Below are 26,248 nucleotides of genomic sequence, written 5' to 3'. Positions count from 1 at the left end.
GTAGATGACCCTGCGTTTACGGCTCTCTCTCCCAGGGGTTCAGGCCCGAGTCCTGGGCACAGATCCTGCTCCCCCATCTGGGAATTTCTTTGGTGTGCAGGCTTTGTCTCACCACCAGACCTCCAAAGAGAAGAATCATGCCGTCTTCCTGTTCTGTCTCTTTGTGGTCAGAATAGGATGTTTCACACACAGGGTGCTGCTGTGGTCTAAATGGGTATCACAGAGAGTCCGGAAGAGCCGCCGCCAGTGTGAATGCCAGAGCTCTGTCTGCCCCAGGCTAGACACGAGGCGTTATCATCCCAGTCCCAATCCAGGTGTCTTTCAGGCATCTCTATCTCCTTGTTTCTAGTTAATCATCCCTTGATCTGAGACTTGCGGTTGCCCAGGAGGAGAGGGTTGGAGGAGGGATGGAGCGGGAGGTTGGGGTTAACAGATGCTAGTTATTATATATAGGATGCATAAATGACAAGGTCCTACTGCACAGCACAGAGAACCATACTCAATATCCTGTGATAAACCACCATGGGGAAGAATATAAAAAAAGAATGTATATACAGGTATAGCTGAATCACATTGCTGTACAGCAGAAACTAACACAGCACCGTAAATCAACTATACTTCAATTTAAAAAACCATCCCCTAAATCTAAAAAGAAATGATACAAATGAACTTACAAAACAGAAAGAGACTCACAGACTTGGAGAATAAACTTATGGTTGCTGGAGCAGGGGGCAGGGAGAAGGATGACGGGAGGAAGGGATGGTTAAGGAGTTTGGGATGGACATGTACACACAGCAATATTTAAAGTAGATAACCAACAAGGACCTGCTGTATAGCTCATGGAACTCTGCTCAATGTTACATGGCAGCCTGGATGGGAGGGGAGTTTGAGGGAGAATGGACACTTGCATATGTATGGCTGAATCCCTTTGCTGTTCACCTGAAGCTATCACAATACTGTTAATCGGCTATGCTCCAATATAAAATTAAAAGGCTTTTTTTTTTTTTTTTTTTAATCCTGTTCTGAGGTACCCAGAATCTGCCTACAGAATTCCACCTGTCTCTTATGTCTGAGATAAGAGGATCCCGGGGAAATTCCAGCCAGCATATGAGAAAAAGGTGTCAAGCATTCTTATGTTCTCTGAGGCTCCTCGGTGCCGACTTCACAAAGCCTGCACCTGCTCCTCTCATGGGAGCCTACCGCTGCCCAGCGAGGTCTAGAGTCCAGTGGAGATATGAGGAAAGTCCATCTTCTGGGGACAAGCTTCACGGTGTCCACCCCAGTGCTGACCGTTTCTCCCCCACAGCTGAGGTGCTCTGGGACCCATCTCTGCCAAAAGCAGGGTTTCAGCAGGTGAAGATCCCCGCACAGGCCCCCGCCCTCTGTCTGGCTCCTTCTGCTCCTGCTGGGGCCCGCCACTCCATGGCCAAGCCCTCCCTGCCCTGACCCTCATCCAGCCCCGCCTCTCGCCCTGCCCCGCCCCCTTCACTCTGCCCCTGCCCCTCACTCTACCCCGCCCTTCACTCTGCCCCGCCCCTCACTCACCACCAGCTCTGCAAAGCGGATGTTCAGCTCCTCTGGGTTGGGGATAGGACTGGAGAACTCCATGTACTGCAGAGGGTGGTTGTCCTGGAGGTTGATCTCAGGGAGGTCACTGCCCCCAAAGCAGCACAGGAAGCCCAGGCCATGGCGGCTCCTCTTGCGGGGGGCCATGGTCACTGCAGGCCAGGGGGACAGTCCGCAGGCAGATGCCCTAGGTCCTCATCGTGATCTGGGTAGAACAGAGAGTACAGAGTGGTCAGGCCTGGCAGCCAGGTGGGCCAGGACGTGGCTGCTCTGCCACCATAACTTCTTTGGCCAACTCTCAGGGGCCTCTGACCCCACAGCCAAGCTCCTTCTTTCTCCCACAACTGCAAACACTTCCAGATTCTCCCTCTGTGCCCTGAGAGAAGATGGGAGGGCTGTGGTCACAGAATGTGACTTCCAGGGCAGAGGTGGCACTATGCATTACCCACTCTGACTGTACAGATGGGAATCCTGTTCCCCGTCCACTGGCAGACCATTTTACTGCAGGGCTTCCTTATTCATGTGAATATTCCAGGGTCTGGGGATACCTGCTTTAAAGGTGTAATCCAATGGGGAGGGAAGGGCTGAATTTGGCTGGCAGGGGAGACACTGAGCTAATTACATGGCCTGACTCCTGCAGTGCAGGCCTCCCTGGGAGCAGAGGACGGAAGGCTTGCACAGCCTTCTTCCCAGTCTGCTGTAGCCAGGCATGTCTGGATGAATGTGAAATATCAACAGGGTGTGGGTTCACCCATCCATCCAGAAGAAGGGGTGGCCTGCGGAGCCATTAGAGTGAACCCTGGGTAAAGAGATGGGGCTGATCATTGGAATGGTGTTCAACCAAGAGTGATGGGAATCTGGTCAAATGTGCTCAAATGTGCTCTCCATACAGACGGAGAACAGAGGATACCGCTATGGCTAGAGCCCAGAACTGAGAGACACAACAGACGGGTGGTCACTGGAACAGAAAGGATTAAGTGTTCGGTTTCCCTCTGGGAAGGCCTAGTCCTATGATGACCAGCCTAAGGATAAACACTGGCCCTAGTCATTGAGGCCACACAGCTTCCAGGTGGATTAAGTCCAGTTATCCACACATGGGCTTCCTGAATGGGCCAAATGATCCTTCCAATGCTTCCTAAACATGGTTTCAGATCTGGGTGGGTTCAGCAGAAAGACCACTGTTTACCCACCACACTGCTGCTCAACATACTCTCCCCACACTTTTGTATCTTAATTTTTGAATATAAATCAGATTCTACCTTTATTCTACCTTTATATTCTACAGACATTCTAGCTGTAATATCTGTGATATAACACAGGTTTGGGGACAAGATTTTGTTAAATTGTGGGTAAAATGCATAAAAACATGAAGTTTACTATTTTACCATTTTTCATGTGTATAGTTCAGTGGCATTAAATACATTCACATTGCTCTGCAACCATCACCACCATCCACCTCTGTTACTTCTTCCATCTTGTAAAACAGAAACTCTGTACTCATTAAACAATCACTTCCCATTTCCCTCTCCCCTCAGCCCCTGGCAACCGCCACTCTACTCTCTGTCTCTAAGAATTTGACAGCTCTCAGTATCTCATATGAGTAGAATCCTACAGCAGTTATCTTTTTGTGACTGGCCTATTTCACTTAGCATAATGTCCTCAAGGTTCATACAAGCTGTAGCAGAATTTCCTTACTTTTTTTGGCTGAATAATATTCCACTGTATGCAGAGACCACATTTTGTTTATCCATTCATCTGTTGACAGGCACTGGGGTTGCTTCCTCCTTTTGGCTATTGTGAAGAACGCTGCTACCAACATGTACAAATATCTGTTTGTGTCCCTGCTTTCAGTGCTTAGGTAATATACCCAAAGGTTGAGTTGTTTCTCCTATATCTAGGTCATTAATGGAATGATCAGAATGTCCCCCTGGTCTTTAGTTACATCATTGCTCTAAATGTTGACCACAACAAGGACACAGACAAGCCCAGATGACACAGCTTCCTCGTCTGGGAATGCCAAAGAACTAGTCATTAACACTCTCAAGGGACAGTCCTTCAACCAGCTTTGAATCCCATGCACTGATCTAGCCCTCTGGTTTTTTTTTTTTTTGACCTCACTGCACAGCATGTGGGATCTTAGTTCCCCCACCAGAGATTTAACCTGTGTCCTTGCATGGGAAGCATGGAGTCTTAACCACTGGACCACCAGGGAAGTCCCTGCCCTCTTTTCTTAAAGACACCACAGGAGATTGTTCCCTGAATCCTTGGGGAGCTCCAAATATGTCAAATCTAAGGCATTCCCTTGAATCAAGTTCTAGAACCTTATCGAAAAAAGATAACTGTGGCATAACGCGTTCCTAGTGAATCCAAGGTAACTCAAGGAGAACACTGCTTTATTTCCAAACCCTAACAAACTAGCTAATAAATCAGTCATCTGAGCTAGCCTCCCATATAAGGCATGACGCATGTTACTCATCATTCAAGAGAGGTGTTTTCATTGATTCCATTTTATCTCTTTTTTGTGGGGGTGCACCACAAAGCCTCTGGGATCTTAGCTTTCCCACCAGGTATCAAACCCACACTCCTTGCATTGGAAAGTAAAGTCTCAACCACTGACCCACCAGGGAAGTCCCTACTTTATCTTTCTTTATTAACTTTGTGACAGACGTTTTAAATGTTTTCTAGCATTTATTCAATGTATTGGGTGAGCCACCAGGGAAGTCAATGGAATATTACTCAGCCATTAAAAATGACGTAATGCCATTTGCGGGGACTTAGATGGGTCTAGAAACTGTCATACTGACTGAGGTCAGAGAAATAGCATATGATATCACTTCCATGTGGAGTCTAGACTATGATACAAGTGGACTTATTTAAAAGGGAGAAACAGACTCACAGACTTAGAGAATGAACTTATGGTCGGGGGAGGAGAGGAAGGAATGGTTGGGGATTTTGGAATTGATAGGTACACACTGCTGTATTTAAAATGGATATCCATCAAGGACCTACTGTATAGCACAGGGAACCTCTGCTCAATATTCTATAACAACCTAATTGGGAAAAGAATTTGAAAGAGAATAGATATGTGTGTATGTTAAGAAAAAGAATAAATCAACCATATTGTTACCTTAAAAAAGAATACATATATTGTTGCATTAATAAATGTATTTGAACATAGAACTTTTAAAATTTTTCTAAGGATTACTTTTCAAAGATATTAAGAAATATTGCCCTATACAATCCAAGAGTTATGTTTTATATATATAAACTTTAGGTTATTCATTCAAAGGGATTTGATCCTTCCTTCCCCTTACTTACCAATTTATTAGATTAGGAGTTTGGGATTAACATAGACACACTACTACATATTAATGGATAGCGAACAAAGACTTACTGGAGAGCACGGAGACCTATATGCAATATTTTGTAACAACCTATAGGAGAAAAGAATCTGAAAAAAATAGATACATATGTATGTATAACCAAAATCACTTTGCAGTTATACTTGAAACTAACATAACATTGTAAATCAACTATACTTCAATTTAAAAAAAAAAAAGACTTTTTAGTAGACCCAGGGATACCTAAAATAACACATTATCTGAGCCCGCCTGGTATTACTGGCCATCTTTTCCAGGTTTGCACGTTGTCTCCACAGCTACAGTGAAGGCTCTCTGACGACAGGGGCCATGCCTCCTGCTTATTTGACACCCACCCCCCCACGCCTTTATGGCTAATAAAAGGCCTTGTGCTTAGTAGGTGCTCAATAATATTTTTTGGTCAATTGAGGAAAAAGAAACTGTGCTCATGGAGACAGAACAGAGGGGTCTTTATCAATCAGTCAAGAAATACTGATTGAAATCTGATTCCTAGTAATTAAGACATCAAGAACCCTTGAAGGGAAGAAGGGGACAGTCTCGAAGGTGGAGGAAGCAGCTAGCAGGCTAGTGCAGAATCCTGGTTTATGTCAGCAAAGACCTGGAACAGGTAGCTGAGGACATCAAGGGAGGAAGGGAGACACTGAGGCTTTCCAGGGGACTTGATAGCCAATGGGCAGGAGTGGGTGGGACGAAACCCTGGCCTCCGAGTGTCAGGCTCGGTAAAGCACTAATTCCATAGGTAGATAGGGGCGGGCCTCCCTGGGCCCCCTGCCCATCATCCCTTTGGGATGCTGATGCAGACTCCAGGCCAGGTCCCATAGGTAAGACTGCTTTGCTGAGGACACAGAGCATGGAAGGGCAGGTCCCAGAGGTGGGATGAGATGGGCTGTATGGCATGACGGGGTTCTCGGGAGGGATGGCTGATGTCTGGGAGGATCTGCGAACTCTGGGCCTGCTCCAGGTCTTTGCCAACATACACCCGGATTCTGCACTAGCCTGCCAGCTGCTTCCTCCACCTCCAGACTGTGCCCTTGTTCCCCTCAAGGATTCCTGGTGCCTTAACTACTAGGAATCAGAGATTGCAGTCACTGCCCCTCTGAGCTCTCTTCTGTCTTCACCTCCTCGACTTCTCTCGCCCCAGTCTCCTTCCTGGTCCTTCTTTGCCCTTCAGTGCCTGAACCAGGCTTTCCTGGGAGGGGCAGCAGAGGCAGGGCTGACATACAGCTGGAGCACCCCATTAGTCTTACACCCGTGTTCACAGCTGTGACCCCTGATTGGCCGGCACCAGGCTCATACCTGTCTAAATATTTTTAAGGTCTCGCCTGAGTATGAGGAGTAAGGTGGAGTGGCCTCAGGAGGAGAGAAGAAGGAAGAAGTAGACACGGACCTCCAAACGGGAAGTGCCGGCCCCACAGAGAAGGGCCTTACCAACCCTCCCTCCCCCGCACCCCCGGGCGCGCTGCATATTTGCCCTTTTAAGGGCGGCCTGCTCCACCGCTCCTGAGTGTTTATGTTCCTGAGGGTGTCCTCCTCCCCAGGAACTCTTAAGTCTGTCCCTTCCTCCTTTTCTTGGGGCCCCTTCTGAACATCCAAGACTAAAACCATAAGCCCTGAGCTGGAAAGCATCTAGCTTCAGGGTAGAGATCTGAAAATTGAGGTCCGGGAAGGAAATGTCTTCTCTGAGGCCACATAACGATGGGGACAGAGCTGGGGCTGAAAACCAGGATGCCAGGGTCCAGGCTGTGGTCCGGTCACTGCCTCCCCAGAGCGCCTCTTCCCACATCAATGCCCTTTGTTCCCATCTTGCCCCAGCCCCCCAAGCAGCCTCCCCCCACCCCCTAGAGAAGATCAGACTCTACGGCTCAGGATAGAAGTAGCTCCAGGGAGTTCCCTGGTCGTCCAGTGGTTAGGCCTTGGCGATTTCACAGCCGAGCCCCAGGTTCAATTTCCATTTGGGGAACTGAAATCCCAAAAGCTGTGTGGCATAGCCAAAAAATTAACAAACAAACAAAAAAATCCAAAATAGTATTTTAAAAAAGAAAAAAAGAAATAGCCCCAGTAAACAAGGTCCTTTCTAGACCAGAAGAGGGTATGAAGATTCCAAAGGCTGCCTGCTTCTCCTCCCTGGGGGGAACTGCCTCCATCACTCACCACCCCAATTTCTCTCCCACCCTGACTCTAATCCTTCCTCCACTCCAGCAGAGGCTCTGAAGTCAGACGGACTGGGGTTTGACTCCTGGCTCTGCCTTCTCAGCTGGGTGACCCTGAGCATGAGGTCTTAACCTCCAAGAACCCCAGGTTCCTCATCTGTGACACCAAGGCAATAACAGGATCTTCCTCATGCAGTTTCAGGGAAGAATAAATGATCTAATATAAGTAAAATGCCAGGAGTACCTCATATATTCATTGAAGAAGGCCAACACCACTGCTGTGGCTTCGGTATCACCATGACTGGCAAGGTGAGACTGGCCCTCCCCAGAGTCTGAACCATGAGCCCTTCCCCGCACACAGATGGGGCCACCAAGCCTGGCGTTGAAGGAACTTTCTTAGCCAGATTTAAGCAGCCACCCACCTTTGCCTTCAGTAACTGGGAAGCCTGGACCAGGGAGGGCAGGACTCTTCCTCAGGCTCTGAGTGACCTCTCGTTGGAAAGATAAACCCTTGTCACTGACCCTGAGCAGGGAGTGGAAAGGTGGAAGTGGCCAGCGCCATTCATTTCTGCAAATCTCTTTTACAAAGAGGAGCAGTAGAGAAGAACTAGAAGCAATATAGAAGAACAGAAAGCCACACGGAACAAAACCCAGAGGACTTGGACCTGGGTCTGAGAAACTGAACCGGCACCCGCCCTGCCCCCACCACCCACCTTTCTCTCCAGGGAAACTCCCCCAACACCAACAGCTCCATGCCCTACACTTCCCGTCTGCCTGCTTCATCCCCATATCCCTGTGGGGACAAAGCCTTCCCAGGACCATCCGGCCCTAAACACAGACCAAATGGCCTACAACATCAGATTGTCAGGGCTCCATCCACTGACCCTCCTGTAACTCTCTCGGGGTCTCCTCTAGTCCCCTGGGTGTGACCGGACTTCACTTCCTCATGATCACATCCTCCACATTGCGAAGAAAGCACAGCTTCTTAACTCAGGGGACGGGGTGAGTCACGAGGCAGCGGTGGGTCGGGGGCCACAGTGCCGTCCCCTTGGGGCCTCGGTTTCCCCTCCATGCTGTGTCCACGTTGGACTGAAGACCTCCGAGGGCCCCTTTAGCCCTGACTGTCCACACTGCCTGGCTCAACCTCCTTCGCCAAGATTCCCCCAGAGACTGTCCTCAGCGCGCCCTGGGTGCTCCTCCCACATTCCATCCCAGGCCAGGAAGTGCTTCCTCTAACTGGAGTCCAGAACTCCCATTTGGTTTTTAAAGATGAAAATCCTAACCTTTAACCCCAAACCCTGGCCCCTAGGTCCTCGACTCATCAGTTTTTATTTACATTAATTAAAGCTTCAAAATTCCAATATCATTAGCACTTACTCCTAAATCTTAAGTGAAAGCAGAACAATATTAGTACTTGAGACTTTGGTATTTGCTGGCCACAGGGCTATAGCTACCCCTCATGCTCTGGGATGGAAGGCACCAATTTAAAGAAGTTATTTAAAGGAAGACAAAAAAAAAAAACAAACCTCTATGGTTCAGAGAAGTAACTTGCCTAAAGACACACAGTTAATGATGTCATAGCTAGGATTCAAACACATGACTATTTGATTCTAAAGCTACAGACCATTAAGACAGAGGGCATGTGTCCATGGAAGACATGTCCTGATCTGAGACCCGCTCAGAGCTTTCTCGAGTGTTCTTTAGGCTCAATAATTCATGACTGAGCATTTCCTATGGGCTGGGCCAGGTGTTTTCACAGCTCTGCAATAGCATTTCAGCTTCACAATGACCCTGTGAGGTGGTTATTACTATTATCCCCCCTTACAGATGATGAGACTAAGACTTCAGCAGCTGTTACACGGCTTATCAGTGACACCCAGGAGCTAAGGGACAGAGCTGGAACCCCAAGGAAATATTCTGACTGTAAGTGCAGAGCTCTTGTCACAGAAGCAAAGCTGACTCGTGAACCCTTCCTTTAGCTCTTGGGACCAATGCCATGACCCCGGGATGTTCTTCTCCATCCCCTCCCCCCAGCTCCACACATGCAGGTAACAGCAAGCCTGTACCGCGGCATCTCCCCTTGGCCACTTCCCCACTGCCAACCAGGAGCCAGGCACTGAGCTGACAATACTGCCCTTTATCTCAACCGTCTAATGGCCTGACTATCCCTTCTCACCAATGACTGAGCCTCCCAAAGTTCAGGCAACTTGCTCAACCACCGCATCCTGAGCACAGTGGTGTTGCCCTGGAACACATGCCTGGAACCCGTTTCTAGCCCTTGTGCTGGATGCTGACTGTGTGGGGAGGACACAGGAGTAAACACAGTCTGGTCCCTTTCCTCAAGCAGGACCTCTTCTGGTGGGGGAGCTGGGGGAGTCGAGGCGATGACCGTACAGAAAGGTGGAGTGAGAAAGTCTCAGAAAGGGGACCCAGTGCAGCCTGGGGGGTGAAGAGGGAGCCAGGGAAAGCTTTCAGGAGAAGGCGACATTGAACTAGCTTTGAGAAAAGTGTTTTTTTTTTTTTTTTTTGGCCAAGGCACATGGTCTGTGGGATCTTAGTTCCCTGACCAGGGATTGAACCTGGGCCCTTGGTAATGAGAACACAGTCCTGATCACTGGACTGGCAGGGAATTCTTTTTTCTTTCTTTCTTTTCTTATTTTGGCCATATGACTTGCAGGATCTCAGTTCCCCAAGCAGGGATCGAACCCATGCCCCCTCATCTTGAAAGAGAGAAGAGAATTAAGGAAGGGTACTAGAGGAGGGAAAGGCATTCCTGGAAGGGCATAAGCAGAGACACAGAGGGAACAAGAGTCCAGAACACATGAGGTCAGTGTCCCAACCAGCTGCCTGTTGATCTGAGGCTAAACTAATGGGCAAAGGGAATCAACAGCGTATCCAAGTGCCATGACTTGTGGGCAGAGACCAGGCATCCTGGAGATGCGGGGCGGCGCTCCTCTGCCCTCCTATCCCGACCAGGTCCCCGGGGTCCAGGCCTGGGAATGGGGCCCAGAGCTCCCCAGAGCGGCTGCATAAAACATAAAGAATGTCAACCACATCCTGTTCCCCGGGCAGATTCCTCCCTATACATTGACCCTTCATGTGCCACTGGGCACCACCCAGGAAATGGCCCCAGGTCTAGCTTACCGGAACCTGGTTTCCCAACAAAGAGTCTATGCTTTTCCATCCCAGGCCACAGTACTTCCCAGGCCTTCCGCCCACCCATCTCCCCACTGCTCACCTACACGATACCTACTCCCACTTCAAGTCTCTGAAGACCCTCCCCTCAAGCTCTGTGAACAGCAAACAGACTCGAGACCCCTCACAAGCCTGCCCCTGCTCCCATCCTGAACTGCCGACATCCCATTCTACCTCACAAACTTGGCTGGGTTCTGTTCAACTGCCATCAACTCTATGTGACTTCAGACAAGTTACGTAGGCTCTCTGAGCCTCAGTTTCCTCATCTGTAAAATAGGGAAATAACAGGGTTGTCATTATTGTCTTTGAAGTGTCAATACACTTCATAGGGTTTTCATAAGCATTAAACTAGCTAATATTTGTAAAGTATCTAGAATAGCACCCAGTAATAGTAATAGTAAACACTTAATAGCTACATAGTAATAGTAAACACTTAATAGCTACATAGATAAGCTACTGTTACAATTATGAAGAAACCTGCATACTGACTGTATATATTACAGATGGGCTCTCTGTGTGAATGGCTCTTACATATTCACAGATTCTTTACTAACTGAGCTAGGAGGGAAGCCCACATATTATTACAGGGGTTGGCAAATGCTGTGGGGGTCAAATCCAGCTCCAGCCTACGTTTGAAAATAGTCTGATTAAAGCACAGCTACAAGCAACCATACTCCAGTGAAACTTAAAAACAACACAACTATACTCGCTCATCATCTATAAATGTTTTATTCAACAGAGACCGTAGGGCCCACAAAGCCAAAAATATTTCCTACCTGGCCCTTTACAGAAAGTGTACTGATCCCTGTGTTATTAGCTTGAATCGTATGTAGCTGACTACTGAATTGTTTTTAACCCACAAAACCATGCATTTCAAATGGTTTAACTTAGTATAGCATACTGGCTCATCATGCACCCTGCCTTAGCCACTAAAACAGGAGTGCATGCGTGTGTGCATGCTAAGTCACTTCTGTCTGATTCTGTGCGACCCTATGGGCTGCAGCCCGCCAGGCTCCTCTATCCATGGAATTCTCCAGGCAAGAATACTGGAGTGGGTTGCCATGCCCTCCTCCAGGGGGTCCTCCCAACCCAGGGACCTAACCTGAGTCTCTTGTGCTTCCTGCATTGGCAGGCAGATTCTTTACCACTGCACCACCTGGGGAGCCCAAAACAGGAGTGCTGTGCTTTAGATCCAGTGATTCTGATCATAATAAAGTGATAATGATCCTTCTTGGAATATTTACCATGGTCAAGGTTTATCTGGAACTTCTACCACACGCCTGCAGGGTAAACACGATCACTGCCTGGATTCCCTCCCATACTTGAGGCTCAGAAAGATGTTAAAGTGTGAGTGGAGGAACCAAACCAGGTCTCCAGACTCCACACCCACCATACCGTCCCCCCTGGGTGCTAAGAGGCTGTTGGGAGTAGGATCCATCTCTGATAGGACAAAAAAATGGACAGCCTGAGGCCCTCCTGTCTCCCTACTTCTCTGCAGGTCCACCTCCCAGACAGCAATGGCCACACAGTGGATGAGGCCCAGTTGTGACTTCCCTGTCGGCCTCAGGACAGAACTCTGAACAATCTGACTTGTCTTGTGAGCCACAGTCAGGGCTGGGGAGGGGGCGGGGAGCACTTTCAAAAACAAGCAAGCTCTCTTTCCAGGACCGGTGGAGCTATTTTTAGCAGCTGCCTAAATGATGGTTTTCCCCCTTGGCTCTGGGAAAAGCAAGAAAGCAAAAGTAAATGTTCACAGCCCCAGGGGCCCCTCTGTGCCCCCAGGGGCCCCTCTGTGCCACCTGCCCCACAAGGTGGCAGGAGGAGAGGGAGAGAAAGGGGCGTCTTGCTGGGAAAGTGAAACTGAAAACGTCCCCCAAAGTGACATTTCTCTGACTCAGGAGGGGGACAAGTGAGGAAGTTGTGGGTTTTCCAATGGTTTTTCTCATTTCGAGAAATGATCAAGAGAACATAGGTTTCTTTGTCTCAGTAGGACAGAAAACAAGCAGATGGTAGCTCTCCAAGGCCGTGGCCAAGTACGCATGCATGCATTCACTCATTCATCCACCCATCTAGCCACTCAACCCCCAAGGGACTGCATGCACAAGCAATTTTCTAGGTGCTTTGGATGAACCAAACATCAAATCCCATTCTCACCCCAGTTTACAATGTTGTTAGGAAGGTCTGTGCATGCTATGCTATACTAAGTCACTTCAGTCGTGTCCGACTCTGTGCGACCCCATGGACGGCAGCCCACCAGGCTTCCCCATCCCTGGGATGCTCCAGGCAAGAACACTGGAGTGGGTTGCCATTTCCTTCTCCAATGCATGAAAGTGAAAAGTGAAAGTGAAGTCGCTTACTCATGTCCAACTCTTAGCGACCCCATGGACTGCAGCCTACCAGGCTCCTCCGTCCATGGGATTTTCCAAGCAAGAGTGCTGGAGTGGGATGCCATTGCCTTCTCCATGGTCTGTGCATAAACCACCAGAATTCTAAGGGGGCGGAGGGAGTGAGTTCCAGGCTCTGGGACCGCAGGGAGAGGACAGTGGCTTCTGGCTGGGGTGGTCTGGAACATTCACCAGAGGAAGTGGCCTTGAAGCCAGAACTCAGAGGAAAGAGGTGGACACGTGCCAGTTGGGAGGGGCTAAGAAACCCGTTCATGACAAAGGTATGCTGGGGTGAGGACTTGGCATCCAGGTGAGTGAGGGGAAGACGGGGTTCCTTTTACCAGGCTGGAACACAGAACTCAGAGAGATGCGATGGGAAATTAGATGGGCAACCAGGTAAAGAAAGACAGGGCTTGCAGGGCAGGGAAGAGGAGGAGGAGGAAGGGCCGGTGGCAGCTCCAGGCTGGCTGGCTTATTGGCCGATTAGTCGGCTGGCTTATGGTAAAGGGGAGTCTTCGAGGCCTGCTCTGAGCTGGGATTTGGATGGACAACTTTTTTTTTTTTTAATTGGTTGATGATTGCTTTACAATATTGGTTTGATTTCTGCCATACATCAACATGAGTTAGCCACACATATACATACACCCCCTCCCTCTTGAACCTCCCTCCCACGTCCCACCCTTTCCTACCCCTCTAGGTTGTTACAGAGCCCTGCTTTGAGTTCCCTGAGTCATACAGCAAATTCCATTGGCTGTCCATTTTACATATGGTAGTATATATGCTCCCATGCTTCTCTCTCTCTCATCATCTCTCTCCATTCGTGCTACCCTCTCCTTCCTCTCCCCTGTCTTTGTCCCTAAGTCTGTTCTCTGTGTCTGCGTCTCCACTGATGCCCTGCGAATAGGTTCGTCAGTAATCGTCTTTCTAGGTTCCATGCTGCTGCTGCTGTTAAGTCGCTTCAGTCATGTCCGACTCTGTGCGACCCCATAGACGGCAGCCCACCAGGCTCCCCTGTCCTTGGGATTCTCCAGGCAAGAACACTGGAGTGGGTTGCCATTTCCTTCTCCAATGCATGAAAGTGAAAAGTGAAAGTGAAGTCATTTAATCATGTCCGACTCTTAGTGACCCCATGGACTACAGCCCACCAGGCTCCTCCGTCCATGGGATTTTCCAGGCAAGAGTACTGGAGTGGGTTGCCATTGCCTTCTCCACTAGGTTCCATATATATGCATTAATATCTGATATTTGTTTTTCACTTTCCGACTTACTTCACTCTATGTAATTTGCTCTAGGTTCATCTGCCTCAGTAGAACTAACTCAAATGTGTTCCTTTCTACGTCTGAGTAGTATCCAGATGGACAATTCTGGTGGCACTGCCTCAGCGTGGATTATCGGAGGGACAGAAGTGAGGAAGAGCCTGGAAGCAGCTCTGAGTAAGAGTTAACGAGTCCCTGAGCAGCCCAGGAAGACAGGAGGGGCCAGATGCCCAGGATGTCACGGACGGGCGTGCGTGCCCACATGTGTGCGAGCCGTGAGCAGACACGGGAGCTTTGGCAAGATACGGACTGGGCACAGAAAGCAAGAACTTGAACTGAGAACGGGAGGGAGCAGAGGGGAGCTCTCTGAGCAACAGCTGTGAAGTGAAAGAGAAGGAGGAATTTCAACACCCAAATCTCTGCTACCCATTAGAGCCAGAGGCCTGAGGCTCCCAGCCAAAGGGAAACCACCCCACACGTGACAACCCTTCCTCACCCCCTTCTGCTTCCTGGAAGCCGAGCCCCCTTCCGTGGGCCACAGGGATGGAGAGACGTTATTGAAGGGTGGCAGGGAAAAGTGCCCCCAGCTTCCTCCTGGGTGCTTCTCCAGGTCTCCTGCCAGAGTGCCAGACAGCTGAGAACTCACACCATTCTGGGCAACCCCCGGCCTGGGAGCAGCTCCCTACAGCCACTCCTTGGGGTCCCGCACAGAGGCCTTCTGGTCATCAGGGCAGGACCTCGAAGTCCCATCCAGGCAAGCTGGCCCTGGGACCCTCGCGGGGCCTGTGCGCCTGGTCACACTCTGGACCCTGGGCTGACAGTCCTGCTAGTCCCTCTCCACGTCCTCACTCACACCAGAAAAGGCCTTGCATGTGCCCTGGCCCGGCCGGACATAAATCCTGGACTGCAGGCACATTCCATCTCTTCAGGGAACGGGGGAGGGCAGGGGCTGGGGGAGGGCAGATGAGCTGACTCCTGGAGGACAACTGATTGAAAACACAGACCCCTCCCCTCACCTGCCCCTCAGTCTTATTCATACAATTTCACCCATTCATTCATTCTAACTAACATTTGTTCAGCACCTAAGTGCCTTGCTAAGAGCTGGAAAAATACCAGAGTAAACAAAAGTTCAGCTTGGTGGGGAAGGGAGACAAACGAACATAATAAATTGTGGCTACGAGCTTTCCTGGTGGCTCAGCAGTGGCTTCTCCTTACGCAGGAGACTAGAGTCCGATCCTTGGGTTGGGAAGCTCCCTGGAGAAGGAAATGGCAGCCCACTCTAGTATTCGTGCCTGGAAAATCCCATGGACAGAGGAACCTGGTGGGCTACAGTCTGTGGGGTTGGAAACGAGTCAGACATGATTTAGTGACTCCACCACCACCACCGCATGGTTCTGTTAGGGGCAGTACTGGTGTTTGGGTCTGAGAATGTTTGCGGAACTCTCTCCCAGTGTGGGGTTCCATCCTCCTCCGAGCTCTCTGTTCATACGAACGGTATCATGTATGGACAGAGCACTGGAAGACAGTCAGAGATGCCCTCAAGGATTCAGGACCAGATACCCTGTCCCAGGGCTACTAATATTGGGTTGGCCAAGAAGTTTATTCAGGTTTTTCTGTAAGGTGTATGGGAAAACCTAAACGAACATATTTTGGCCAACCCAATACTATGAAAGACTGAAAACAGCCAAAATGTTAAAACATAAAGACTGGTTAGATAGATGCAGACAGACACATATACATATATGACAGCTTGAAATAATTATCTTTTGAGTTTAGAGTTATTTACTCCCAAAGTAATTATCTTTGGGAGTTTAGGGTTGTTTTTCTTATCCTTTTCTGGATTTTTCCTAATTTCCAACAATAAGCATTGATTGATCAGAAAAGACAATATTATTTTTAAAAGGAGCTAAACCCTAGAGTAAAACTGAGGAAACCCAGGAGCGAGTCCCAACTGCCCCAGCAGGCGACCTGGGCAAGACAGGAATGACCTTGGCTGAGAGCATCATTTCTCTGAGCCCTGTCTGTGGATGAGGAGGTCAAACCACATGCTTTCCAGAGTTCCTTCCACCCTGGACACTAGGCTCTGTGCCACAGAACACACGAGGTGCTAAGTGAGGCTGGTGGAATGGAATCCTGCCTCAAGCTCCCATTAGTTAGTTCATCCTCCATTCAATTGTTCGTTCAATCCACCTCTACTGTTTCCAGCACTCAATCTGTGGCTGGCCCCGCTCACAGTACTGGAGGTTGAAGGGCAAACCACACAGACGCAGCCCCTGCCCTCATGGAGCTACAGCCTCCCAAGGTCAAGGTCCCCTCCCATGGCTCTTTGTCTTCTCTCCCTAACGCCCCATCCTGTTAATGCTTCTTGTCACCTTTCCCCCAGATGCCGCAGGTGTGTTTGTTTCATTCCCAAACACCAAGCTCCAGACCTGGTCCAGCCCCACAGGCTCTCAGGTTGGGATGGGTGCCGACCTCTCATTTCCCCCCACTTCTGGCATTCTGCAAACAGCCATCTGAATAATAATTCCAGGAGCACCCAATTCTACATTCTTAGGTTCAGCATCACTTGGGGGTCCCTGTCCAAACTGAAAGCCAACTGGTTCAATTTCCAGGTTTGGTCATTATACGGGGCTCACAAATTTCATACCAGCCAAGCCTTGAAATCAGAGCTACATCCATGTGCCACTGAGGACATGGGAGACTGGAGCTCTCCTTACTGCTTGTGGAAAACAGCTGTTTCTTAAAAAGTTAAACTCACACCTCCATATGAACCAGTCTTTCCACTCCTAAGTATTTACCCCAAACATAGAAAGCATGTGCCCGTACAACATTATTCATGAATGTTCAGAGCAGCTTTATTTGTAATAGCTCCAAACTGGAAACAACCCAAATGTCCATCAACGGGCAAAGCAATAAACAAATTGTATAGTGTATCCATAAAATAGACTACTCCTCAGCAACCAAAAAGAATGAACTGCTGTGATGTGCCACATGTGAATGGAGCTCAAAATAATTATGCTATGTACAAGGAACCAGAGGATAAAAGCATACATATTGTATGATTTCACTTATCTAAAATTTGAGATAACCCAAATTAACCTATACTGACTAAAAACTAAGATCTATTGATCTTTTGATCAATTGGTCTTTCTAAAGAATGTGGGTGGAAGGTTGCTTATGGAGGGGGTGGAAAGTGGGAAAGGAGGGAGTAGATTATAAAAGGATTAAGGGGACTTTGGGGGATGATGGTCAAGCATGATCTTGAGGGTGGGGATGGAGTCAAAGGTATATACATATGCCAAAATATATCAAATTATGTATTTGAATTACGTAAAGTTTTTGGCACTTCAGTTAAATCTCAATGAAGTTGTTTAAAAACAAACAAAACAGAGATATTTATAGCCTCACAATACCCAGCCACCAAGGGCTCTGGAGTCTGCAGGTGGTAACCCTCTAGAACAGCAGGTGTCTAGCAGGATAGGTCCCCTCCTCTTTCACTGGTTTGCTCTTGGCTGCCTTCTTACTTCCTCTAGGCAAACAAGAGTGAACCTGATGAATCGTTTCTTCATAACTGAGCATCTCCTGCAGAGGTCCCCCACCATTTTTGGCAACAGGCACCAGTTTCGTGGAAAAGTTTTTCTATGGACCGGGGTGGGGGATGGTTTCAGGATGATTCAAGCGCATTACACTTACTGTGCACTTTATTTCTATTATTACTACATCGACTCCACCCCAGATCATCAGGAATTAGATCCTGGAGGCTGGGGACCCCTGCTCTAGAAGACCAGTAGTATGATAAGCTTCTCTACAGGTTCTAGGAAAGACCTCACAGCCCAGAGGTGGTGGGAAGGTGGACAAGGAACTTTCTTCAGGTCCAGGTCTCAGCTGACCTTGTTTGGTCTTCCAGGAGGTGGGGTGGTTTCTTGTAAAGAGTGTACGCTTTCATATTAAGCCTGTGGCTAAGTTACTTAGGACCTGTGAGCCTCACTTTCCTATAGGCACATGGAGGAAAATTCCACCTCCTAGAGGTGAGCATCAAGCAAAGAGCGGGCATCAAGCAGCCAGCTCAGCTCCGGGCACATCACAGGCCCTCCAACAGGGTTCCCTTCCCCTGTTCCAACCCCAGGCTCCTCCCAGGAGTGGTTATATTTCAGGGCTTTACCAAAGCATGAGAAAAGCTGAGGGGCCCCCAGAAGCCTAGTGAAGCACAAGCCTGATTCCACCCGGATGCCTCTGGGGGTAGAGCTGAATTGAAAGCACCCCCGGCTTCTGGGTGGGTAAAAATAAGGCACCTTCAGCCAAGGTTACAGTTCTGGAGTTTGTTAGAGGCAGACGACATAGCAGAGGGGATTGAGAAAGGGGGCCATGACTTGGAGTTTCTAGGACAAGACATCAGGAGAGATGCGGGGTAGGGGTGGGGGAGATACCCAGTCCTTGCTCACTGGACAAGTATAGGAGATGCTCAGAAATAACCAGACAACAGAGGGACAGAAGATATGAATCCATGCTGGCCTGTGAAAGGGTTTGACGCCATGGTACAGAAGTGTATGTATGGGGTGGTATGGTTTTGTTGTTCAGTCACTCAGTCATTCCAACTCTTTGTGACCCCATGGACTGCTGCACACCAGGCTTCCCTGTCCATCACCATCTCCTGGAGCTTGCCCATCAGTTCTACAGCACTCAGCATTCTTCAGGGTGCAACTCTGGGTGGTATATATGTGTGTGTTTATAGTGTTATGTAATTAAAAGACGCTTACTCCTTGGAAGGAAAGTTATGACCAACCTAGACAGCATATTAAAAAGCAGAGACATTACTTTGCCAACAAAGGTCCGTCTAGTCAAGGCTATGATTTTTCCAGTAGTCATGTATGGATGTGAGAGTGGGACTATAAAGTAGGCTGAGTGCCGAAGAACTGATGCTTTTGAACTGCGGTGTTGGAGAGTGTCCCTTGAGAGTCCCTTGGACTGCAAGGAGATCCAATCAATCCATCCTAAAGGAAATCAGTCCTGGGTGTTCATTGGAAGGACTGATGTTGAAGCTGAAACTCCACTACTTTTGCCACCTGATGCGAAGAGCTGACTCATTGGAAAAGACTGATGCTGGGAGGGATTGGGGGCAGGAGGAGAAGGGGACGACAGAGGATGAGATGGCTGGATGGCCTCACCAACTCAATGGACATGGGTTTGGGTGGACTCCGGGAGTTGGTGATGGACAGGGAGGCCTGGCGTGCTGGGGTTCATGGGGTCGAAAAGAGTTGGACACGACTGAGTGACTGAACTGAACTGATAGTGTTATGTGTGTGTTTATGTGCGTATGTGGCATGGTACAGATGTATAGGTGATGTGTGTATGTATATGTGTATTCATTCCCAGGAAATAAACACACAATTCTACTGACTTTCAAGTTTCTGTAGAGAGAAGACCCAGCTAGCTCCCTGACATATATGAGCAGCAGAAACAGTAATATCACTGACAATCAGCCTCCATGCCAATTTAAAATCAGCCCATGCTTGGTTTATGAGGAGCTGCCCAAATGTAATATTCAAGAAATGTTACTGTGGGAAGACACTGTCTTGTCTTCAGTTTCCTGTGAACCACATTATGGCCTGGGAACAGAGATCCACTGAAAGATGCTTGTACGTGCCGTGAACCAGAGAACATAGTATTCACATGCAGTATCTCACTGAATCTCAACACAACCCACCAACGTCAGTATTTCTGACTGATAAGGACACTGAGGTTTAAAACCAGGAGATGATACCCACCCTCTCCTGTGAAACACCATCTCATTCCAATCCAGTTTCAACTCAGTTCTGTAATGTGTATGTCCACACACATGTGTGCATTTCTCTGGGTGTATGTGTTTGTACAGAAGACATAATTGGGTTTTCCTTAGTGCATATTAACAAGGTGTACACATGCATCCCAGCGTTCACTGCAGCACTATTTACATGACATGCAAGCAACCTAGATGTCAATCAACAGGTGAATGGATACAGAAGTTGCAGGACATATATACAATGGAATATTAGTCATAAAAAGCAATGAAATTGAGTCAATACAATACAAAGTGAGGTGGATGAACCTAGAGCCTATTATACAGAGTGAAGTCAGTCAGAAAGAGAAAATGAAATATTGTATATGAACAATATGAATATATGGAATCTAGGAAAATGGTACAAACCTATCTTCAGGGAAGGAATGGAGCTACAGATGTAGAGAACAAACTTGTGAGCGCAGTGGGGGAAGGAAAGCGGGGGACAAATTGACAAAGCAGCACTGACATAAATATGCTACCGTGTGTAAAATAGCTGGCTAGTGGGAAGCTGCTGTATAGCATCAGGAGCTCAATGCAGCGCTCTGCGATAAACTAGAGGGGTGGGAAGCTCAGGAGGAAGTTATGACTGATATAGTTATGACTGATTCTAGTTGTTGTACGGCAGAAACCAACACAACAATGTAAAGCAATTATCCTCCAATTAAAAAAAAACAAACAATGTGTATACTCCCTCTGCCGCTATTTGAAATTCTGGTGTTAAGAGTTTAGCCCTTTCCCCAATAAGCCTGAGATGGAAAAAAAAAAAAAAAAAAACAAACCAAATTGCTGACAATAATGTGTCCTCAAACTATACCATGCTCCATATTTTACAAGATAGACATTCAGCACATTTTTAGAAAGAAGGATGCTAACATTTACTAAGAGCTAGGCTGGGCTCAAACACTGGCCTTTTTTATTTCACTTAATTATCCCAGCAGCCTGCAAAGATGACCTTATGCATTTTTACACATAGGGAAATTAAAGCTTAAGAGAAGGTAAGCAACTTGCCCAAGTTAGCAGAGTTCATAAAAAGTGTGAACCTCAGTCTGCTGCTGCTGCTGCTAAGTCACTTCAGTCGTGTCCGACTCTGTGCGACCCCACAGACGGCAGCCCATCAAGCTCCACCGTCCCTGGGATTCTCCAGGCAAGAACACTGGAGTGGGTTGCCATTTCCTCCTCCAATGCATGAAAGTGAAAAGTCAAAGTGAAGTCTAATTGATTCCAAAACTCAGACACAGCCTTCCCACTGCACAGAGATGACAGCATCATGGTAAGCAATTGTCGTCCCCGGCCTCCCCGGCCCCCCAGCCATGGAAGCCTTCCCATCCCTTCCCCATTACCCACCCCAACCCTCAGGGAAGAACTGAGCGCTAGCACAGAGAAGCCCTGTCCCCCGGCCGCAGGCAACAATCGGGCCCCATCATCTTACCGCCCACGCTGAGCCACAGAAAGATCCAGGCTACCCATCTTCAGGGCCAGCCTCTTGAAGATGAGTGCCAGGCACTCTCACAAGAGCCGCTGGCTTGGTTTAAGGCTCTGCCGCTGCCGTCCTGAAATCTTCAGTAATTTCGGAACAAGCAGCCTTGCCTCTCCATTTTGCGCTGGGGCCCATGAATCTCGCAGCTGGTCCTGCCCATCTTCCAAGGAAGCCAGCTCGGGCAGCCTTTCCCAGGAAGAGCAGCCCAGCCAGCCACTCCCTGCGTGTTTCCAAAAATGTTACCCACAGTCCCCGAATGGTCAGGACAGAACGGAGACAAGTTACTTTAATCTGGGGTGGCTTCCTGGCCCTAACGGCCTTGATGGGGCAACACAGTAACTTCTGGGCTGCTCCCCACCCTGCTCTCTCCTCTCCATCCCACCTCACCCCTCGGGCCGCATGCTCCCTGGTCACTCCTCCCTAAACACACCATTGCTCAAGGGATTAAAATTCCTGGAGGGCACGGACACTTCCGCTTTATCTCCAACTCCCCTGACCCGGGCTCTTTCTGCACACACAGCAGGAACTTGATGGGAGCGGATGGATACACTGCAGTATGTATTTCCTGAATGCTTGACCCCATCAGTTACAGGATCTATCATCAAGGTGATGACTACTCAGACACAAAGATTATGGGTCCTTCTACAATTGGATAAATATTAAAAGCAAGAAAAATGTGTTAGCTTTGAAATAGAGTTAAAAAAAAAATTGGTTCTGCTTGTTCTACATTTGTGTTTGCAACATTTATCCCCCAGCCCACGCCTACCTCTGTTTCCTCCTCCTCTCCCTTCCCTGCGCAGGTCCCACCTTCTCCAAGCAGCCTTCTTAACCATCCTCGGCTATCTGAATTCTTCCAAATAAACTCAGAGCCCTTGCTGTCTACCCTTTTTATAGGATGCTGCATCATATACTACTCTGCGGCCCTTCATGTTATTTGACGTCTTGAATTCATTTATCTTTTTTATGCCAATGAGCTTTTCCACCATCTATACTGAGTGCCCCAGGAACATGACGTAACGCCATGCGCACCATGAATGAAAGCCATCTGACGGCAGGGAGTGTGGGTGGGGAATAGAGAGAGGAGGAAGTTATTAACCCCAGAAATAAAATCTTCGCAATAATTTTATGCGAACTCAGGTCCTTCAACCATTTCTCTTCTTAAAGTTAGGGGAAGCACACTGATTGAAACCTTCCACCCTGGCCAGGCACCATAGTAACCATTTGCATAATTGTTTTACAACAGGAGGTCCTGGTATGGAACACGGAACTAATAAGCCTCTACCAACCGGAAGAGTTCGGGAAAGGTCAAGAGGAGACACCACAGGTCCGACCGCCTCCCAGAATCCTTCTCTCTGGCATCCATCTTGGCTGAACAAGGCGTGCACGACCAGGAAGGACTCTGAGTCAGAATGATTGGCTAAGGACAACCCAGAAGGTAATCCCATCACCATAAAACCCGAGCCTGCAGAGCCCCGTGGCAGAGCAGTTCTCCTGGGTTCCCTTACCATTCTGCTCTCCAGCTGGGTGCCCTTTCCCAACAAAATCTCTCGCTTTGTCAGCATATGTGTCTCCTCGTACAATTCATTTCCAAGCGTCAGACAAGAGCCCAGTTTCAGGCCCTGGAAGGGGTCCCCCTTCCTGCAACATTAAGAGTTCACTGGAGGTCAAAGGCATCCAGATCTTGGCCAGACACCATCAAGAGGTGTCTCAAGTGGCACTTAGCAAGAGGCGAAAGCGTGCGCCTTGATGGACCTGCATGGCTAAATGAGACCTTGGCATTCCCAGACGAAACGCTGGACATTTTCATTTCTGTTTGTTTCTGCTGCCCTCGCTCCCTTCCAGCGAACCAAAGACATCTCGTATGTAAAAGGTGTAAGATACTTTTCCTCCCTGTGCTTCTAGAACGGGATGCTTCCTCCAAGGGAAGTGAGACCTCGGCTGGGAGACTTCAGGCTATAGAAGGTGGGGTTTCCCCTTTGGAACCCAGACCATGCCCTCCGTAGCTTCAAGCCCAGTCTCTGGGTGGACTCCCCCGTCCCTAAGTCACGTTCCTTTGACCCAGACACACCTGTAAGCTGTGCCCGGATTCTCTCCACTGAAGGAAAGTTACTTACCCGAGGGCCCCTCACGTCCCCTTCGCCTCCCTCCTCAGTGTCCACCTCACCTGGAAACTTCTGGAGATCAGCATCACTTCTTTCCAGCCTGTCTCCCCACCTCCTCCAGAGGCTGTCTTCCCAGTACCTTCTCCATGGTGTTTCAGAACATGACACCCAGCCCAGCTTTCCCCACGCTCCACTTTCTCTCATCTCCGATTTCAACTAGCTGGTCCCGTCTGGAGCACCACTCCTGGACCCTCCCCTTGCTCCCGGCCACCCACCTGGCAGCCCGCGCCCTTGCTCACAGGTGTGGTGAGGCACCCCTCCTTGGCATCCTGTGCTTCTCCCATCAGACATCAGAGCTGCCGCTGCCGCTTCCTGAATAGGGTCGCTCTCAACGGGCTGCTACATCCTTGAGTTCAGGACCAGCGTCACACGGTCTCTTGGGAGCCCTGCACCCAGCAGAGCTGGTCTCGAAGCTGGTGTGCTGGGGCTTGGCCAAGGTTCACACCTCTGGTCTCTGTCCTTCTCCCTCACCCCTTCCCCTCCCAGCAAACCTTCCCTCTCTTTTCAGACGAATTCAGCCAGCGGTCTCTCCTGAAGCGTTGTCTCCCCCATCTCCAGCTCCTTATTTCCAACGACCCACACGTCTGCTCTGAAATGCTGGCACCATTCCCACCGACTTCCTCTCAAACAGTCTTCGCTCCTCCCGCCTGTAGCCCACCTCGGCTTTCCTCTGTGAGTGACGCCACGGTCCGAGGTTCAAAGCACAGCTCATCCTCAGCGCTTCCTGTCTTGAGAGGTGCTGCATGCTAGGCCTTTACATGTATTATCTCATTTCTTGACCACATCAAACACCGAGAAGTGGGTATCAGCATCCTGAGTTTAGACCGGGAAACTCTTCATCCCCTTCCTTTCTCTTTCACATCTGAGGCCGAGAGAAGTCCAGTGACCTGCCCAAGGTCACAGGCACATAACTGACTGTGCTGGGGTGAGAGGCAGGTTTTGACAGGCTGTCCAAAAGACCACCAAGCGCGTGTGCACACAAACACACTATGTTCCCTCCTTTATAATTATCCAATCAGTCTCCACGCCCAGTCGATTCCCACTTGGAAATGCTTCCTTCACGGGCCCTTTGATCTCTCATGTGGACCCAACTCAGACACACAGGGCCTGACTTGTGTGGTCACAGAGCTGGGGGGATGGGAGGCCATGGGTCCTGCCTGTCTGGCCAGCAGCACTGACCTCCCCTCGTGCTCACAGCTTGGAAGCATTTCTCCAAGGCCCCAGCCTTTCTTACCAGTTTGCTGGCCTCCAGCCCAGGCAGAGGCTGAACTCTTTGCCCTGGACCTGCCCCTCACTCACTGCTCCTCTTGGCCTCAGGCCCAAAGCCGTCAACAGGCTACCCACCTGGAGCACACACTGGGTTTCCAGGTCTCTTCCCCCAATTTAGCTCTTGGTTTCCCCACTCTCCACAGAAGAATCCCAAGGACAGTGGATCCCATCCTAAGGGATTTCTCAACAATGCAGATCCCAGGGCCCTACTCTTAGCGTTTCTGAATCAGCAGATATGGGTAAGCATAAATCTGCATTTTAACGAGTTCTTCAAGGGATTGGGATGCAGGTGGTTTCATTGACTCTTCATCCCCTTCCCTTCTTTTTCACATCTATACAAACCTTTTTTTTTCTCTTTTTTTCCCCACAGTTCATCCTCCTGTCCAGAGTAGTGCTCAAATCCCCCCAAGTTCTCATCTCTGGCTGCACAATGGAATCACAGGGCATTCTAAAAATATTTACACCTGAATCCTAACCAGAACCAATTAAAACAGAATCTCTGGGCAGGTGTCGGGGAGCCACTGGGGTGAGCAGCTCATCCTCCTTTGCTCAGGACGGTCTCAGTTTTAATCCTGAAAGTCCCACATCCCTGGGAAGTTCTGAGTCCCAGGAAAAGGGGATCAGTCATTTACCCTACAGGGCTCTGGGTAGGGGGTGGGGGTGGCGAGGTGCAAATGTTTCCTGGTGATTCTAATTTGCAGCCAAGCTCGCCAAACACTGAACCTCATCTGCGCTCACCTGCCTTTGGTTTGCACTCAGCTCACCTAATCTCAAAGTGTGTCTCTAGACCAGCAACATCAGTGTCAACTGGGAACTTGTTTTAACAAGGGAGAGCCAACTCTAAATAGAATCTGTGCTTTTCTCAGATACAGAGGGCTGTCCTCGTGGCTCGGTGGTAAAGAATCTGCCTGACGAGCAGGAGACACAGGTTCAGTCCTTGGGTCAGGAAGTCCCCTGGAGAAGGAAACGCCCACCTATTCGAGTACTCTTGCCTGGGAAATCCCACAGACAGAGGAGCCCGGTGGGCTACAGCGTAGAGTCAGATACAACTGAAGCGACTAAACAACAACAGACAGCTATGGAGGGATCCTCTGATACTCTACCCAGAGCCACCAAGATTCACTGACTTAAGTGAGGATTAAGGAGTTAACTGGTGGTGGAGGTCTGAGGCTGGGAGGCTTCAGTTCTCCCTGGAGGGGTGTACTGGTGACCAGAGTGGGCTGCATTTTGATTCAAATGCACAGACCCTTTACTGACCACTAACTAAACTAGCTGGCATGCTCATGACATCTCACGAAATTCAACACTAACCCTGTCCAGCGTATGGTGTTGGGGTTTTGCAGGGTCCATCTATGAAACTTTCCTCTTCTGGCTCAAGTTCAGGGCCAGTTGAGAAAGAGATACATGGAGCAAACAGACGGAGGTCACAGTATCAGCCACGTTCCTGATAAAACTGTGGGAGTGTGCGGCTGTCTCTTTAGACAAATGGACTTCCTGATATTTCACCCATGAGTGAGGCCAGCTGATGTGTTCAGTCCTTGGCAGACGAGGGTGACTGGGGACCTTTCCATAGGAGCAGGTTTCCAACCCC

The 26,248-nt window shown here is 49.1% G+C and overlaps 1 protein-coding gene across 9 annotated transcripts in view; it reads right to left on the bottom strand.

Moving 5' to 3' along the window:
• The window catches only part of DAAM2 (dishevelled associated activator of morphogenesis 2), a 136,194-nt gene that overhangs the window by 54,657 nt on the left and 55,289 nt on the right, over positions 1-26,248 (bottom strand). For 8 of the 9 annotated variants that reach the window (XM_061398086.1, XM_061398081.1, XM_061398082.1 and 5 more), the window contains one exon: positions 1,546-1,771. In XM_061398086.1, coding sequence (XP_061254070.1) covers positions 1,546-1,713 — 168 coding nt within the window. In that variant the 5' untranslated portion in view covers positions 1,714-1,771. Of the gene's footprint in view, positions 1-1,545; positions 1,772-21,178; positions 21,203-26,248 lie in introns of those variants that run through there. The other variant, XM_061398085.1, reaches the window with a different exon arrangement.

Source organism: Bos javanicus, chromosome 23 (genome assembly GCF_032452875.1).
Source record: "Bos javanicus breed banteng chromosome 23, ARS-OSU_banteng_1.0, whole genome shotgun sequence".
NCBI classification, from domain to species: Eukaryota; Metazoa; Chordata; class Mammalia; order Artiodactyla; family Bovidae; genus Bos; species Bos javanicus.
This window is presented reverse-complemented; position numbering and strand designations above follow the sequence as displayed.